Source organism: Balaenoptera physalus (assembly GCF_965194825.1).
Source record: "Balaenoptera physalus genome assembly, chromosome: 11".
NCBI classification, from domain to species: Eukaryota; Metazoa; Chordata; class Mammalia; order Artiodactyla; family Balaenopteridae; genus Balaenoptera; species Balaenoptera physalus.
The window spans coordinates 107,254,444-107,269,886 of NC_138896.1; the positions used below are offsets into that span (position 1 = coordinate 107,254,444).

Here is a 15,443-nt window from a genome sequence, read left to right on the forward strand (position 1 = left end):
CTCAGTGGGGACAGCAGGAAGGGGCCAGGGGGCAGTGGAGGAGGGTACTAGGGCCTTCGGCAGAGCAATCAGACAGCTGTTTCCCGGAGCACCTAAGAGCTTGGTGTCTGTGGAGGGAAGGCCCCCAGTGGAGGCTGGGATTCTAGGCCCCGGCTGCTTCTTTCCCTTTACACCAGAGCTGACTAAGCTCGGCCGCAGCATCCCATGCTCACCGCTCTCGGGCCCTCCAGGCCTTTGCATATGCAGTTTCCTCTGCCCAGAAGGCCCGTTCCCTAGGCATCCTCCTGGCAGACTCCTATTCATCCCTCCACACTGCCTCTGGGAAGCCCCCAGCACCCCAGGCTGAGGCAGGCGTTCGGCTCTGCTGGCACAGCCCTGTGTGCCACTTCTGCACACACTGCCTGCACCTATTATTTTACCTCTGGGGCTCCCTTGGACCATGAGTTCCATGAAACCTAGGAGTTAGCCTCTCTATCACTGCCCCTCTGGGCCCAGGAAGAGCATTAAGGAATAACAAAGGAGGTGATGATCTGGCCACTCTGTGGGCTGTCTGGGGCCGGTTAGAGCTATAACTATGAGGGTGACGCCTCAGCAGGAGGGAAAGCAGGCAGACCAGCATCAGGGGAAAAGCTGGCCTGGGTGTCGGGCAGGTCTAGGTAAGAATCCCCAGTCTCCTAACTCACTCGCTGTCTGACCCTGGACATGTCTGACCTCTCTGAACCTCAGCTTCCCCATCTGTAACATGGGGATCCAGAGACCATAAGGATTCAGTGGGAGGAGGGATATGAAATGCCAGCACCTGTTACCACGCGTGTGCTCTGGCCTCCTTTCTCCCAGGAGTGACCTGCTGAATGTGGGCGACTACATTCGGTCAGTGAACGGGATCCACTTAACCAGGCTCCGCCACGATGAGATCATCACTCTGCTCAAGAATGTGGGAGAGCGTGTGGTGCTGGAGGTGGAGTATGAGCTGCCCCCGCCCGGTGGGTGCCCTTGGACCGGGAACTTTCTCCACTGCCTTGGTCATGGGTGGACAAGGCTGCCTCCTTGCCAACACCTGGGTGGTGGGTGGGGATCATGCCAGCTGGGGTGGGCTGGACCTGGGGACTGGCCGCAAACACCCATGCTGCACCTGGGGCCTTGTCTACAACTGCAGTGCGCTGTCACCAGGAGGTGGTAGGGACCTGCTTATAACCCCTTGTCATCCTGCATATTTCGTTTCCACATGCTTCTCCTTTAGGAGGGAAGGTTTTGGGAATGTCGCTGAATAAATTGTTCCCTGCCCTCCCATGCTGCACTGAGTACAGTGGCCTGGGGTTTAGCTTAGCTCTGAATTTTCAAAGTTGGTCTGAAGTCTTGAAATTTGAGTAACTGTCTGGAATTCAGCTCTGGCCTAAGACTGCAAGCCATGGGCTCAAGCCTGAGTTCTGCCATTATCTCTGTGGGAGCATGGGCTGGCCCTTTCCCCTCTCTAAGTGGTGGACTGAGTGGGTTTTAGGGAAGAGGGTGCCTCTAAGCTTCACTTGTCCTACCTGTAAAATGGGGCAAGGGGAATTTACCCTTCCTGTAATGTCTTTGACGGGTCACCCAACTCTCCTGGAATGAGCTTTGGGGACATCTGCTGGCTTGGTGATGCAACTGAAGGACTCAAGGAGTCCTCCGTTTCTCCCCAGCCCCTGAGAACAACCCAGGGATCGTTTCAAAGACAGTGGATGTCTCCCTCTACAAGGAGGGCAATAGCTTTGGCTTTGTCCTCAGAGGTCAGTGTAAGAGTCACCTTTGGGGTCAAGGGACGGGAAGGCTAATGCCAATTCTATGTATGTTCTATTTTGCTCTAATGAATTACATACATGTATAATCTTCCTTCTGACTTTTAAGAACCATTAAAATCAAGTATTAAACGGAAAAATTGGCCAAGCAACAAATGATTGGGGGGGAGTGAGAGGGAAAAGTTGTAACAGAAAATGAAGTTTGGAGCTGCCTAGCAACCAGGGGAAAAAGGGAAATACGATGAGGTCTCAGGAAAGGAAGCAAGCTGTTTAACAGAGAGAGGACTTTGGTCCCATTCCCTACTTTTTGTCTGAACTCTGGGTGGGATTTACGGTTGATATCTCATAGGAGAGACTATGAATAGCAAGGACAGAATCCTCAAGCAGATTTAATTAAGGAAGCCTGCTTAAGGTCTGGGTTGGGGCCTCCGGGCGCCAGGGAGGGTGTGGATAGATGACTGTCGAATTCTGTCCAGGAGGTGCCCATGAAGACGGGCACAAGTCCCGGCCGCTCGTCCTGACCTACGTGCGGCCCGGCGGCCCTGCCGACAGGTGAGCCTGAGCCGGGATGAAGCTTACAGCCTCACCCTGCACTGCCCTCCCCCAGCTCCCCTAGGAAGAAGGCAGAAGGGACATCATACACATTCTCCAGATGAGCAAACTGAGGTCCAGACAGGGGACACCCCTGCCCAGAGTCGCTCAGCGGATTATTGGTGGAGCCAGCACTAAACCCCAAATGAGAGCTACCCCCAAGCTCTTTCTTCCCCAAGGTCCTGCTGTCTCAGGGGGTAGGATGGGGATGGAGAGTGAGCTTTAGCCTCATGTTACCCCTTCCCTGGCCTTCATTTTCCTGTCTGTGGAGTGGGTCCAATAGTGCAGCCCCTACGAGCTGCTGTGAAGGAAGTGTGGGGCATGGTGACCGGCGTCACTGTGGTCCTCTGTGATGCAGCTTCCCCAGTCCTGGCTGCGCTGCCAGCCTGGCCCTGCCTGAGCCCCGCTCAGAAGCTCAGAAGCGCCAGGAGGAGAGAGTATGGAGTAGGAACACACCCAGTTCCCAGCTCCTGACCCCATGACCTCCCGGCGGGAGATTCCTGGCCATTTTAAGAAACGCCTGGAATGGCCTTGTCAGAAATCTAAACCTGTCCTTGGGACGGGTCTGTGATGAGTTATTCATAGAACCTCCCAGAATAGCTTTGGCCACCTGTTTGGGCAGGCATTCCAGAGCTGGGATGTGACCCAAACCAAGGTGAACCCCCTCAGGCCTCTCCCCTGGGGCCCAGTGGAATTCCTTCCCAGGCGCGTTTCTCACCAGCCCAGAATCACTGGGGACCCTGGGCAGGGACCACTGTGCTGGCAACTTGAAGCCTCCAGACTGCCCCCCGTGATGCTGAGTGCCCCGGCAGGGCTGGGACCCTGTCAGGGCCCTGGTGGTGACCTCAAAGGGCATCCCCAGCTCAGACACTGGAGGGCTGAGCTGGGACTGAATTTATTAAGCACCTCTGGGAGGGGTTAGAGCTGACCTGACCCCCATCTTCAGTGCCCGCTTCAGTTATTCAGCTGCTTCCACATAACCTCCCTGGTTCTTTCACTCACATGTGCATTCCTTCCCTCATCCGCTCTGTCCCTTTCTCCTTCACCCGCTCCCTGCCCTCCTTCTGTTCTCTGGCTCGCACTGGGCGAGGCTGACTGACTGGGCCCTACCCCGCAGGGAGGGCTCCTTGAAGGTGGGGGACAGGCTACTCAGCGTTGACGGGATCCTGCTGCATGGGGCCAGCCACGCCACTGCTCTGGCCACCCTGCGGCAGTGCAGCCACGAGGCACTCTTCCAGGTGGAGTACGATGTGGCCATTCCAGGTGAGTTGGGGGCCTAAGGGCTAGGGTTGGAGCAGGAAGAGGCCCAGGGATAGAGGGAATGGGGTAGCGGGTACAGATCCTCACCACTGCAAAGGCTGTGTGACCTTGGCCCAGTCACAGCCTCTCTGAGCCTCTCTGGGTAGTAATACTCTGCCAGGCGTTGTTTGTTGCACTGGGGATCCACCTGAGAACAACACAGATGAGGTCTCCATTCGCATGGGGCTGACATTCTGGTGGGGAGAGATTGACAATAGATGGAATAAATCACATATAGAGTGTGTCAGATGATGATAAGTGTGTAAAAAAATCAGGGAGAGAGATGGGGAAGGCTGGGTGATGCCCTCTAATCTGCAGCCGTCCAGGTGAGAGAAAGGTGATGGTGGCTGGACCAGGGGCTGAGCAGGGGGATAGACGGGGTCAGATTCGGGAAATACAATGAAGGTCCACTGGCCTGGTTTGCTGATGTTTGGACATGGGGGTGGGGGTGAGAGTAGGAGGAGCTGGGTTTTGTTTTCCCGCCACTGGGTGGGTGAATGGGATGCCGTTTTCTGAAAGGGGGAAGGCTCGTAGTGAAACCCACAGTTCCGTGTATTCAGTCGGCTCTCGAATAATATGCGAGCAAATTAATATTGTCCAGCAAAGGCCTGGGCTCAGAGCCCCTGAGACCTGAATTCCTGCCCCTCATCTGCTTCTGAGTGGCTGTGTGACCTTGGACGAGGTCTTTGCCTCCACGCACCTCAGTTTTCTTGTCTGTAAAGTGGGTGCAGTGATCCCTCCCTGGCAGTGAGGATTAAGTCGAGATGGAGGAAGGTGCTCAATATTTGCATCTCAAACTCTTCTTTCCTTCCACTTACCAGACACAGTGGCCAACGCTTCAGGGCCCTTGATAGTGGAAATAACCAAGACGCCAGGGTCCGCCTTGGGGATCTCGCTCACCACCGGCTCCCACCGGAACAAGCCAGTCATCACCATCGACCGCATCAAGCCGGCCAGTGTGGTGGACAGGTGGGCACCCACTGAGAGCTGCCACGGCGTGGGGGCTGCAGGGGGAGAGCCTCCCAGAGCTCTGTCTGGCTGGACCAGCCTCCCCCTTTGCTCCCTGACCCGGCCAGGAGTGGGGCCCTGCATGCCGGAGACCGCATCCTGTCCATCGATGGCACCAGCACTGAACACTGCTCACTGCTTGAGGCCACCAAGCTCCTGGCTAGCGTGTCGGAGAAAGTGCAGCTGGAGATCCTACCTGCGCCCCAGAGTCGGCGGCCCCTGAAGCCCTCAGAGGCAGGTGGGTCCCCTTGGCAGACCTCAGAGCTCAAACCTGAAGGCTAACGGACCAAATCCCCAGGAAGGCTAAAATTTACTGGAACAAATGTCCATTCCCACAGGGAAGCTCGAACTGTCAAGTGCAGCAGCTAAGGGTGGGGAGGTGGGGCAGATAAACAATTTGGGTGTTTGATTTGACAGTTTGCTGGCATGGATGGCCCAAAAGCTAGTTCCATCACTGGTTACATTAATAGAAGTATAAGGGCTAGAACAAGGGAGGGGACAGTCCTTCTGTGCCCTGTGCTACTCAGAGTTTGGACCCTGGACTCAGCTCAGGGCCCTCGGCAGGTCCAGAGGAGGCAGCCAAGCAGTCAGGGAGGGCCTAGAGCCACCCCTGTGTGGAGTCGGGGGCTCCCAGCTTGGACCAGGGACCTAGGCGCTGGGCAGTTCTAAGAGCAGAGGGAGCAGATGGTCTGGGGCTCCAGAGGGCAGAGCGGGGGCCTGGGGCAGGGTGGAGGGTGGTCGTAGGAAGGCAGCCTCCTGCTCAGGGCAGGCAAGTGCTTCCAGCAGCCTAACCCTTGGGTTTCGACTTCACATCCCAGCTTCGTCCCTAACAGCTGGACAGGTGCTTTGCCTCTCTGAGCCTCAGCTGCCTCATCTGTAAATAGGCGTCAGGACCCCGAGTGCACAGGCTTGGTCAAGGTGGTCAGGCTGTGAATTCCAGCCCTTGGGGCACAGTGGGGGAGGGGGGCGAGGACGGAGTCTGCCTGCCCCACCCTTTGCAAGCCCAATCTTCCAGAAGAGACAAATTCTGCAGATCAGATGTGTGGGGACCGGCATCTCTGGTCTCTGCCAGGGTCGGTAAGGGTCCCGACAAGCCACAGCAGGGGCTGATAGAGGAGGCTTTGGGGCTTGAAGTGCCGTCATCTGTTCCCCTACCCCCTGCTGTGGTGCCTGGGCTTCCCACAGGTCATCTGGGTTCACCCACATGACAAGTCTACAAGGTTGGTACAGAGGCGCTGAGGCTCCCGGCAGGGCAGGTCCTTCCGAGAGCACACAGCTGCTGACAGTCCCCCTGGCTCTCACTGAACAAGCCTCTGCTAAGCACCCAGCACTGCTGTAAGCACGTCACACGTGCTAACTCATTCTGATCCTCCCAGCTTCCCTAGGAAGTAGCCACTGTCTTTGTCCCAGTTTACAGATATGACAGGCACAGAGGGGCTAAGTGACTTGTCCCAGTCCCACAGCTGGTCAGTGATGGAGCCAGGATTGGACCCGGCTGCTGGCCCCAGAAGTGGCCCAGCCCCCAGGTGGGGTTGGGGGCACCAAACAGGGAGGCAGAGTCGATGGGCTGAGATCACCGAGACCTCACCCATCCCTCCAAGAACATGTTGCACCAGGCTGGACATCCCCCCCGCAAGTCCTGCAGCAGAAGGAAGAACCAGTACAGGGCCTGGGGCAGTGGGGAGGAAGGGTAGGCTGGGGATGTGAGGGGGGCAGGATCTGGTAGAGGGTCTGCGGGGTCCCCTGGGAAGCAGATGCTTAGCTGGAGTAAAGAGTTCGCTGGGGTTGAGGCCTGTGGAAGGTGGAGGGGAGGAAGCGGGAACAGCCTCAGACCGCGATGCAGGTCCGGGCAGGCCTGGGCCAGCCCAACAGGGACCCAGGTGGCCCCCGAGAGCCCAGCGTGGGGCAGAAATGCCAGGCCCTGGTGCCCTGCGTGCTCAGCCCCCGGCCCAGGCTGCAGCACTGCGGCAGACTCCGAAGGTGCTGCAGCTGGTCACCGTCTGCAAACTGCACTCCTCGGAGCTGACCGGTCAGTTCTTGAGCTCCAAAGCCAGTCAGCCTGGTTCACGTCCTGCTCCGCCAGCACCTCCCAGCTGTGGGCCTTGGTCTGGGCCAGCTTTCCCTCTCCTGTTCCTGCCTCTCGGGCTGAGCCCTGAGCACAGTGCCCGGCACACGATGGGCATCCAGGACGTGCGGGCAAGATCTCGAATGCCTGGCCTGGCTCGGGAAACTCTGTATCTTCTGTTCCTGCTCTCCTCCCCTCATTGTGCGGACAGGAGCTCATCCTTCAGGGGTGTGGTGATCCAGACCTGCTCAGCCCCCAACGTCTGTCTCTCCTCTTTCTCCGCCACAGTGAAGGTGCAGAGGAGCGAGCAGCCACATCGCTGGGACCCCTGCGTGCCCTCCTGCCACAGCCCCCGGCCCGGCCACTGCAGGACACCCACCTGGGCCACCCCTGCCAGCCAGGACCAGAGCCGATGTAAAGTGCCCTCCCCGCTGTCACTCCCCTATTCCTAGGGAGGGGCTTGAGCCTGCTCTATAGGGAAGGAAGCCAAGACTCAGAGAAGTCAGGGGCCCTCGCAGCATCACCTCACACATTAGTGACGAGATGGGCCCCTGTCTGGCAGCTGGGTTTCACCAGGTCTGTGAAAACCCTGCGAGCTTTGAGGCCCAGAGTGGGAGAGACTGGCTCGCAGAGGTCACACAGCGAGCATGGTGGAAGGGGGAAGGCATCCCTGTGTCTCCCTGAGGCAGGGTGGAGGGCTCTGCTGGGGCTCATGGTTCTGTGCTCTCATCTCCCCCAGCCTTGTCCTCATCTCCCTTTTCCTCGCCGACCCTGAACCACGCCTTTCCCTGCACCAATCCCAGCACCCTTCCTCGCGGATCCCAGCCCATGAGCCCCCGGACCACAATGGGGCGGAGGAGGCAGCGAAGAAGAGAACACAAGAGCTCATGTAAGCCATGGTCTCTTCCCTCCCCTCTGGGCTGCCTCTGTGCCTGAGAGAGAGATTTGCCAAAGGGTATGGGGTATTTGGGGCAGGGCCAAGGGTGGGTGGGGGGCATTAAATAGCATGCGTGGTACACCAGGCTGCTGCGGATGGTTGGGCAGGTTGTGCACTGCACAAGGGCACACCTGAGGGGTGACAGTTACTTTGTACACTTTGTCTTGTATTTTTATTATGAAAAATTCCCAGCAGGTGGTGGCAAAGTGTCTTGAGGAAAGAATGCCTTTTCAGATTTGCACGAAGGTCTCACAGTAACTCCATTTCATTTTTCTCTCCTTCAGCTGTCTGATCCATTCCAGGGTGTGGTTACATTGTCTTTACCACCTCTCTGACATTTGTTAATTTTCCCTAAGAAAGAGACACACAGGCCTGAAACTAGCCATCCAGAGTGTAGTAATTTTTAGTTTTATTAGATATATATTTCTACTTAACTTTTGCTTATAAACATTTCTCTTTATTTATGATCACTATATATAGTTCCTTTTTTTTTTTTTTTTAAGTTTTTTTTTTTTTAACAAATGGCTAAGGGTTCCAAGCGGGGAGAGACCACATCAGGTTGAGTGAGGGAGTATTTATTACTATTATTATTATTTTAAAATTAATTAATTAATTTATTTATTTTTAGCTGTGTTGGGTCTTTGTCTCTGTGCGAGGGCTTTCTCTAGTTGTGGCAAGTGGGGGCCACTCTTCATCGCGGTGCGCGGGCCTCTCACTGTCGTGGCCTCTCTTGCTGCGGAGCACAGGCTCCAGACACGCAGGCTCAGTAATTGTGGCTCACGGGCCCAGTTGCTCTGCGGCATGTGGGATCTTCCCAGACCAGGGCTCGAACCCGTGTTCCCTGCATTGGCAGGCAGATTCTCAACCACTGCGCCACCAGGGAAGCCCTATAGTTCCTTTTGAAATGAAGGTATTTAAGTATTTTTAAAAATGAATAAATGTAAAGACAAATAGTAATGAATGATAATGCAGGAAACATGTGGAAGTAGCAAAAGTCACAAGAATGCCCAGAATTTTGAAATCTTTCCGGGGAAGAATCTTTCCTTTGTTGATGTTGAAAGTATTCCCAGCCTCCTTCCATGTGAGTTGGGGAGGCCTCCAGAAAGAATGGAAGGTCAGACTGGGCCATTTAAGATTGAACCAGGTGAGGGAAGAGAGAAATATAAGTCATCTGGCACCTGAAAGGCGCTAAATATGGTTATGAGCTTCCTGGCAGCCAAGGTGAAAAGGGAAACAGAATTCAGAGTCAGATGAGAGATACAATACACCTTCACCAGCCACCTTTGTCACTCACTGAAGCAGGGGGTGTGTAGGTGAAAAGATTCAGAAGTGTCATTCACAGGCAGGAGCTTATGGAGCCTGGGGACTCTTGGGACCCCTTATCTGTCTCCTTCCTTGATGATAACAATTAATTAGTTAAATAAAATTTTTTGAACACCTCCAATGTTCCAGGTACAACTCTTATCATTGGGGTGAAAAAATAATGAAATAGTGAAAAAATCAAGAGTGAAAAAAATAATGAATATAAATATAATAACACAATATACCCAACAATAAAGTGTTACATATATTGTAATGTATATATAATATATAATAGTATAAGAAAATAATATATAAAGACACAACAGTATAATTAATAGAATGAAATGCAATAAGTTTTATTTAATAATTGATATCCTTATCCATATTAATAATACAAATGTATTTTATATATGGAATATAAAATAAAATATGTTAAATAACATATCAAATAGTTAAACAGAGTTATCATATGACCCAGAAATTCCACTCTTAAGTAAATGCCCAAGAAAAGTGAAAACATATGTCATGTTCACCCAGAAACGTATTTACACATGTTTATACAGTGTTATTCATAATACCCAAAAGGTGGAAACAACCCAGATGTCCATCAATGGATGGATTAAAAAAATGTGGTATCATCATACAGTGAGATATTAGTCAGCTTCAAGAAGGAAGGGAATTTTGATATGTGCTACATGGATGAATCCTGAAAACATTATGCTAATTGAAAGAAACCAGACACAAAAGACCATGTATAGTATGATTCCATTGATATGAAATGTCCAGAATAGGCAACTCTAAAGACATTGAGGGCTTCCCTGGTGGCACAGTGGTTGAGAATCTGCCTGCTAATGCAGGGCACACGGGTTCGAGCCCTGGTCTGGGAAGATCCCACATGCCGCGGAGCAACTGGGCCTGTGAGCCACAACTGCTGAGCCTGCGCGTCTGGAGACTGTGCCCCGCAACGGGAGGGGCCGCGATAGTGAGAGGCCCGCGCACCGCGATGAAGAGTGGCCGCCACTTGCCGCAACTAGAGAAAGCCCTCGCACGAAACGAAGATGCAACACAGCTAAAAATAAAGAAAAAAAGAAACAAACAAAGTAGCTATTAAAAAAAAAATAGTGAGATTTAAAAAAAAAAAAAAAAAGTTAAAAAAAAAAAAGACATTGAAATTAGATTAGTGGTTGCTTAGGGCTGGAAGAGATGGGAGGATTTGGGTGATTAACTAAAGGAAATGGTTTCTTTGAGGGATTGAAAATGTCCCAAAATTGAGTGAGGGGATGGCTGTACAGCTTGAACGTACTAAATATTCAATATACTAAAAACAGTGTTGAATTGTACACTCTGGGGGTGTATACTGTGGTAGCCGAATGGTATCTCAATAAAGCTGTTACCAAAAATGGCATAATATATACTATCATATCTAAGTAATATAATGTGATATTTGGTATATGATATAATAATAGAATAAGTTGAAATATAACATCACACAACATGACATGACATAATGTCAACGACCCTCAGAGCCTCTGTTTTACAACACGGCAGTCCCTGGAGCTGTCTTCCTTAATCCTTGCCACAGCTCTGCCAGGTGGGACTCATGATCCCATTGCTCAGGTGAGGAAACCAAGGCTCAGAATGAGCCTCGACTTAACCCGCCCCACCCCGGGCCAGTCAGGCCTCCCGCTCACTCACCTCTCTGACTTCAGGTGTCTGGGCCGAGGGAGGATGGGCTTTGGCAGGAAGGCGTCCCTGGGGCTGTGCCCTGAGCGCCGTGCCTGCCTGCCCCGCAGTGTCGCTGGCCTCCAGCACCGTGGGGCCAGGCGGCCAGATTGTGCACGCAGAGACCACCGAGGTCGTGCTCTGCGGAGACCCCCTCAGCGGCTTCGGTCTCCAGCTGCAGGGAGGCATCTTCGCCACCGAGACCCTGTCCTCCCCACCCCTTGTGCGTTTTATTGAGCCTGACAGCCCGGCGGAGAGGTGAGCCTACTGCCCCCAACCCACTGGGCCTACCACTCTCCACTCTCCAATTCGGGGGTGGGGGGTTTACGGGCAGCCAGGGAAACCAAGTCACACACCAAGCCGGGCTGCACAGTTGTATCTCATCAACTATCACGTCAACCCCATTACCAGCCCCATTTTGTAGATGAGGAATCTGAGGCTCAGAGAAGCTGATTCACCTGCCTAGGGTCACGCAACTCGAGTGACCCAGGACGTGAACCCCTGTGTGTCTGAAGTCAGAGTCCTCTATATACATCTCCTAAGGCATGGCATCACCCGCACTGGACAGACAGAGAAACTGAGGCCCAGCAAGGTCACACTTTAGCCAGAGTCCTGTGGTAAATTGCCTGAGGATCTACAGCTGGCACAGGGAGGAGCTGAGCGTTCCACCCCCGCCCGGGAGGCGGGGCCCAGGCTTGGTCCTGGCCCTGCTCCCGCACAATGCTCCTGTCTCCCAATGGGGCCTCTTCTCTCTGCCGGGCTGCCCGGTTCAGGTGTGGGCTGCTGCAGGTAGGGGACCGCATCCTGGCCATCAATGGCATTGCCACCGAGGACGGGACGATGGAGGAAGCCAACCAGCTGCTGCGAGACGCGGCGCTGGCCCACAAGGTCGTGCTGGAGGTGGAGTTTGACGTTGCCGGTGAGTGGGTGCCCAAGCGTCCTCCTCTCTTTCGGGACCCTGTGCTCCCCCCTTCACTACCCTGCTCCCCGCAACCTCCTGCCCTGCCCTGATCCTTCTCCCCTCATTTGCAATGTGTCCCCGGCACTAATGGTGGGAGAAAGGCACTGGCCGGGGTGGAAGGAATTGCACATGCCAGTGTGAGGGTTGATGAGGGTTTTTGCAGTGGAACAGGAGCTGGGGGGTGGGGTGGGGTGAGGGTTTATGCAAAGACCCCCAAACAACTCGGTTAGAATTCTGGTTCTGTGATTTGGACAGTGTGACTTTGGACAGGACCCTTCTTCCCCCACCCTTAGTTCCCCCCAGTGTAAAATAGTGAATAGAATCCTCTATCACAAGGGGCGTTGTTCAGATTAGATGAGATAAGGCGCGTGAAAGCACCAGCTGAGGCCCGGCCCGTGAGAGGCGCCCAGTAAGTCCTTGCTGGATCCGAACGGATTGGGCTGGGCCATGGGGCCCCCGGCAGGGCGGCAGCCATGAAGTTTGGATTCTAGTCCTGACTCTGCTCTGACCCGGTGGGTGCTTGTCTCCGACAAGTCAGTGCACCGTGCCTCAGTTTCCTCATCTGTGGGTGCAAGAAGCAGGATGGGGTTGTTTGGGGTCCCTCCCCACTGGACCAGAATGGGTGTGGGTCAGGGACTCCCTAAGGCCCTTCCCTTGAGTCTCACGTGGGTGTGGTGTGTTTGCACCCAGAGTCCGTCATCCCGAGCAGCGGCACCTTCCACGTGAAGCTGCCCAAGAGGCGTGGCGTGGAGCTGGGCATCACCATCAGCTGTGAGTCCCTTCCCCGCACGCTCTCCGCCTGCCCCGAGAAAACGCCCAGCACCTGGCCGGGAGGGAAGGCTCTGGGTGGGAGGGAGGACTGGCGGACGTGGCTTTCCTCCACCGCAGTGCCCAGCTCTGTGTCCTTAGGCAAGGCTTCTCAAGGCCTCGGTTTCCCGTTCTGCACAATGGGAATCTCCTGTCCTTTTTAGTCTCCATGGGTAGCTAAGTGGTTTGTAAGGCGCCAGACATACAGGCCAGGTTTAGTTTTCTGTTTGCCTCTGTGTTCCCAGGGCCCAGAAAAGGCCTAGAACACAGTAGGTGCTTAATTCATGTTTGTCAAAGGAATGAAAGTGAGGGACTGCAGAATGGAAAGAGAAAGGTAGAATACATAAGCATGGGAACAGTCAGAACCCTCCCCAGCCTGCATCTCACTCAGGAAAATCCGAAGTCCTCTGACTTCATCTCCTGCCGTCTCCCCATCACGCCCTGGAGGGGTAACTGTCCAGAAGGGCTGCTGCTGCAGCTCCTTCCTGCCCTGGACCCTGCAGTCCGTGGCGGTGGGAGTTTAAGCAATTGAGGGGGAGAAGCTTCTTCCAGCCCAGGAACCTCTGGGCAGGGCCACCAGGTGCAGTTGCCCAGGTTGTACAGGACACAAGGTGCCCATTCAAGGTACACTTACAGTTTTTTTGTTTTGTTTTGTTTTAAATTTATTTATTTATTTTATTTTATTTTTGGCTGTGTTGGGTCTTTGTTTCTGTGCGAGGGCTTCCTCTAGTTGCGGAGAGCGGGGGCCACTCTTAATCGCGGTGCGCGGACCTCTCACTATCGTGGCCTCTCTTGTTGCGGAGCACAGGCTCCACACGTGCAGGCTCAGTAGTTGTGGCTCACGGGCCCAGTTGCTCCACGGCATGTGAGATCTTCCCAGACCAGGGCTCGAACCCGTGTCCCCTGCATTGGCAGGCAGATTCTCAACCACTGCGCCACCAGGGAAGCCCCACTTACAGTTTTGTAACATTTTCTCAACAGACTAATTAGAAGGGGCACCTTTGTCTCATTTGCAAAGATGCTGCATGGGCTAGAAGGACCGCCTTACACCTGGTCACTCATGGAAAAACCCATTAGCCCAAATGGATTCTTTCTGCAGGAAAACTCAGCCACCCATTGTCTTAGATCATACTCCCCGGGAAACAGCTTTTCACGCTAGGAGTTACCTGCAGGGGCCTTATTGAGGAGGGCTCTCAGGATCAACACCTGTGGGCCGAGGAGGCCTCAGGACCAGGCAAAGGGAGGAGCTGTGCTGCGATGTAGTCCCAGCAGAGGGCTCGGCCAATCCCACGGGGAGCTCTTTGCTGGGGAGGCCACGGGAGTTGTCCTGAGCTGAGGCTGGGAGCCATGCCTTGGCACCACTGTGTGAACCAGTCATTGGGTGCAGGCATTTTATTGGGTGAGGCTGCTCCCTCAGCCAAAAGCCATTCCCCAGCAGGATCCTGCTGTGAGCCATGGCAGCCAGCATTCTCTGCATTGGGGAAGGAAGAACTCAATCGTTGAAGTCACCTAGTTCTGGGACCTGGCCCTGTGCCAGGTGCTGGGGACACAGACACCAGCCAGACACAGCCCCTCAGGGAGCTCTGCTTGCTGGGAGGTGGGCTGAGCATGGGAGGTGTTGTCCCACTTTGTCTAGTTAATCTCTGATGTCCCTGTGAACTCTGTGGCCTCATCCCCATTTTAGAGAGGGGAAATTGAGGCACAGAGAGGGGAGCTGATTTGCACACAGTCACCCAGCCAGGGAGCTGTGGGAGCAGGGCGCGTGGCTCCAAGTCTACGCCCAGCTCCTGGGCCCCGCAAGGCTGAGGTGACCAAAGGTGGGCTTCATGGCTCCTTCCCTCCAGCGGCCAGCAGGAAGCGAGGGGAGCCCCTGGTCATCTCCGACATCAAGAAAGGCAGCGTGGCGCACAGGTAGGGGAGCCCCTGGCAGGGCGGGGGGCTGGCCCACGAGGGTGGGCTCGGGGCCTGCGTGTGCCAGGCTCCTTCCTGTCCCCACCCTGCTCCTGCAGGACAGGCACCCTCGAGCCGGGCGACAAGCTGCTGGCCATCGACAACATCCGCCTGGACAACTGCCCCATGGAGGACGCTGTACAAATCCTGCGCCAGTGTGAGGACCTGGTGAAGCTGAAGATCCGCAAGGACGAGGACAACTCCGGTGAGGGCTCCGACCGCTCCACCACCAGCCCCGACCCTGCCCGCGCTGACCAGCAATGCCCAGCTGGCAATCCGGGGCTCCCTGTGGCCAAGGAGGGAGCGTGGTGGGTGCCACCCAGGGGCTGCTGGTGGTGACCCCTTGAATGAAGATGCAGGGGGGTGGACGGCAGATTTCTCCCTACCCCCGGGTCTGGGCTTCTCCAAGGGCCCTTGCGAGGTTGGCTGGAGTTTGACGGCAGCTTGGATCCAACAAGCCCTGCGCAAAGCCGCTGTGGGCAAATGACTGGGTGGGACAATGAATGGGTGGGGGTGGGAGATGTACCACTGCATAGGTGGCTGTGAGTAAGCCGAAGCTGCAAACTCAGACACATCTGAGGCTGGACAGCTGACAGGAGTGAGTGAATTGGGCTGAAGGTAAGAAAAACGATACAGTTTGGGTAGACAGAAGGAAGGGGAGAGAATCTCTTGTTCAGAGGGGCAGCTGCCAGCTCCTACCCTGGGAAAGAGGATCACTTGTGGGCAGCTTTCCAATTTTTTTAAGGAAAACTGGAAATCTGGGGTCTTCTTATCATCGATATTATCATCACCACCATATCCTTGTTATTTTGCGTGGTGTGTGAAATCTTTATTATAAAATGCTGCTTCCACATTTCTGTTCTTTTTAGAATAGCTGTTTGGGTGGAAGGAGACATTTCTGGAAGCAGAAGATGGCCTCAGGTGGTGCCATCTGAAGTCCTGGCATGGGGGAATGGATGTATTAATGCGGGGGGAATGGGTGAATTAATGACTGACAGAATGTTTGAACTAATTGCTGAGGAAATAGGTGTA

The 15,443-nt window shown here is 54.4% G+C and overlaps 1 protein-coding gene across 7 annotated transcripts in view; it reads left to right on the forward strand.

Annotated features, from left to right (window-relative positions):
- GRIP2 (glutamate receptor interacting protein 2) overlaps positions 1-15,443 on the forward strand; it is a 100,907-nt gene that overhangs the window by 22,636 nt on the left and 62,828 nt on the right. For 6 of the 7 annotated variants that reach the window (XM_082413458.1, XM_082413452.1, XM_082413455.1 and 3 more), the window contains exons 4-16: positions 838-983; positions 1,674-1,760; positions 2,246-2,321; positions 3,478-3,623; positions 4,481-4,628; positions 4,736-4,905; positions 7,021-7,146; positions 7,472-7,621; positions 10,765-10,951; positions 11,467-11,612; positions 12,345-12,425; positions 14,306-14,372; positions 14,471-14,616. In XM_082413458.1, the coding sequence (XP_082269584.1) occupies positions 838-983; positions 1,674-1,760; positions 2,246-2,321; positions 3,478-3,623; positions 4,481-4,628; positions 4,736-4,905; positions 7,021-7,146; positions 7,472-7,621; positions 10,765-10,951; positions 11,467-11,612; positions 12,345-12,425; positions 14,306-14,372; positions 14,471-14,616 (1,676 nt within the window). The remainder of the gene's footprint in view (positions 1-837; positions 984-1,673; positions 1,761-2,245; positions 2,322-3,477; positions 3,624-4,480; positions 4,629-4,735; positions 4,906-7,020; positions 7,147-7,471; positions 7,622-10,764; positions 10,952-11,466; positions 11,613-12,344; positions 12,426-14,305; positions 14,373-14,470; positions 14,617-15,443) is intronic. The other variant, XM_082413453.1, reaches the window with a different exon arrangement.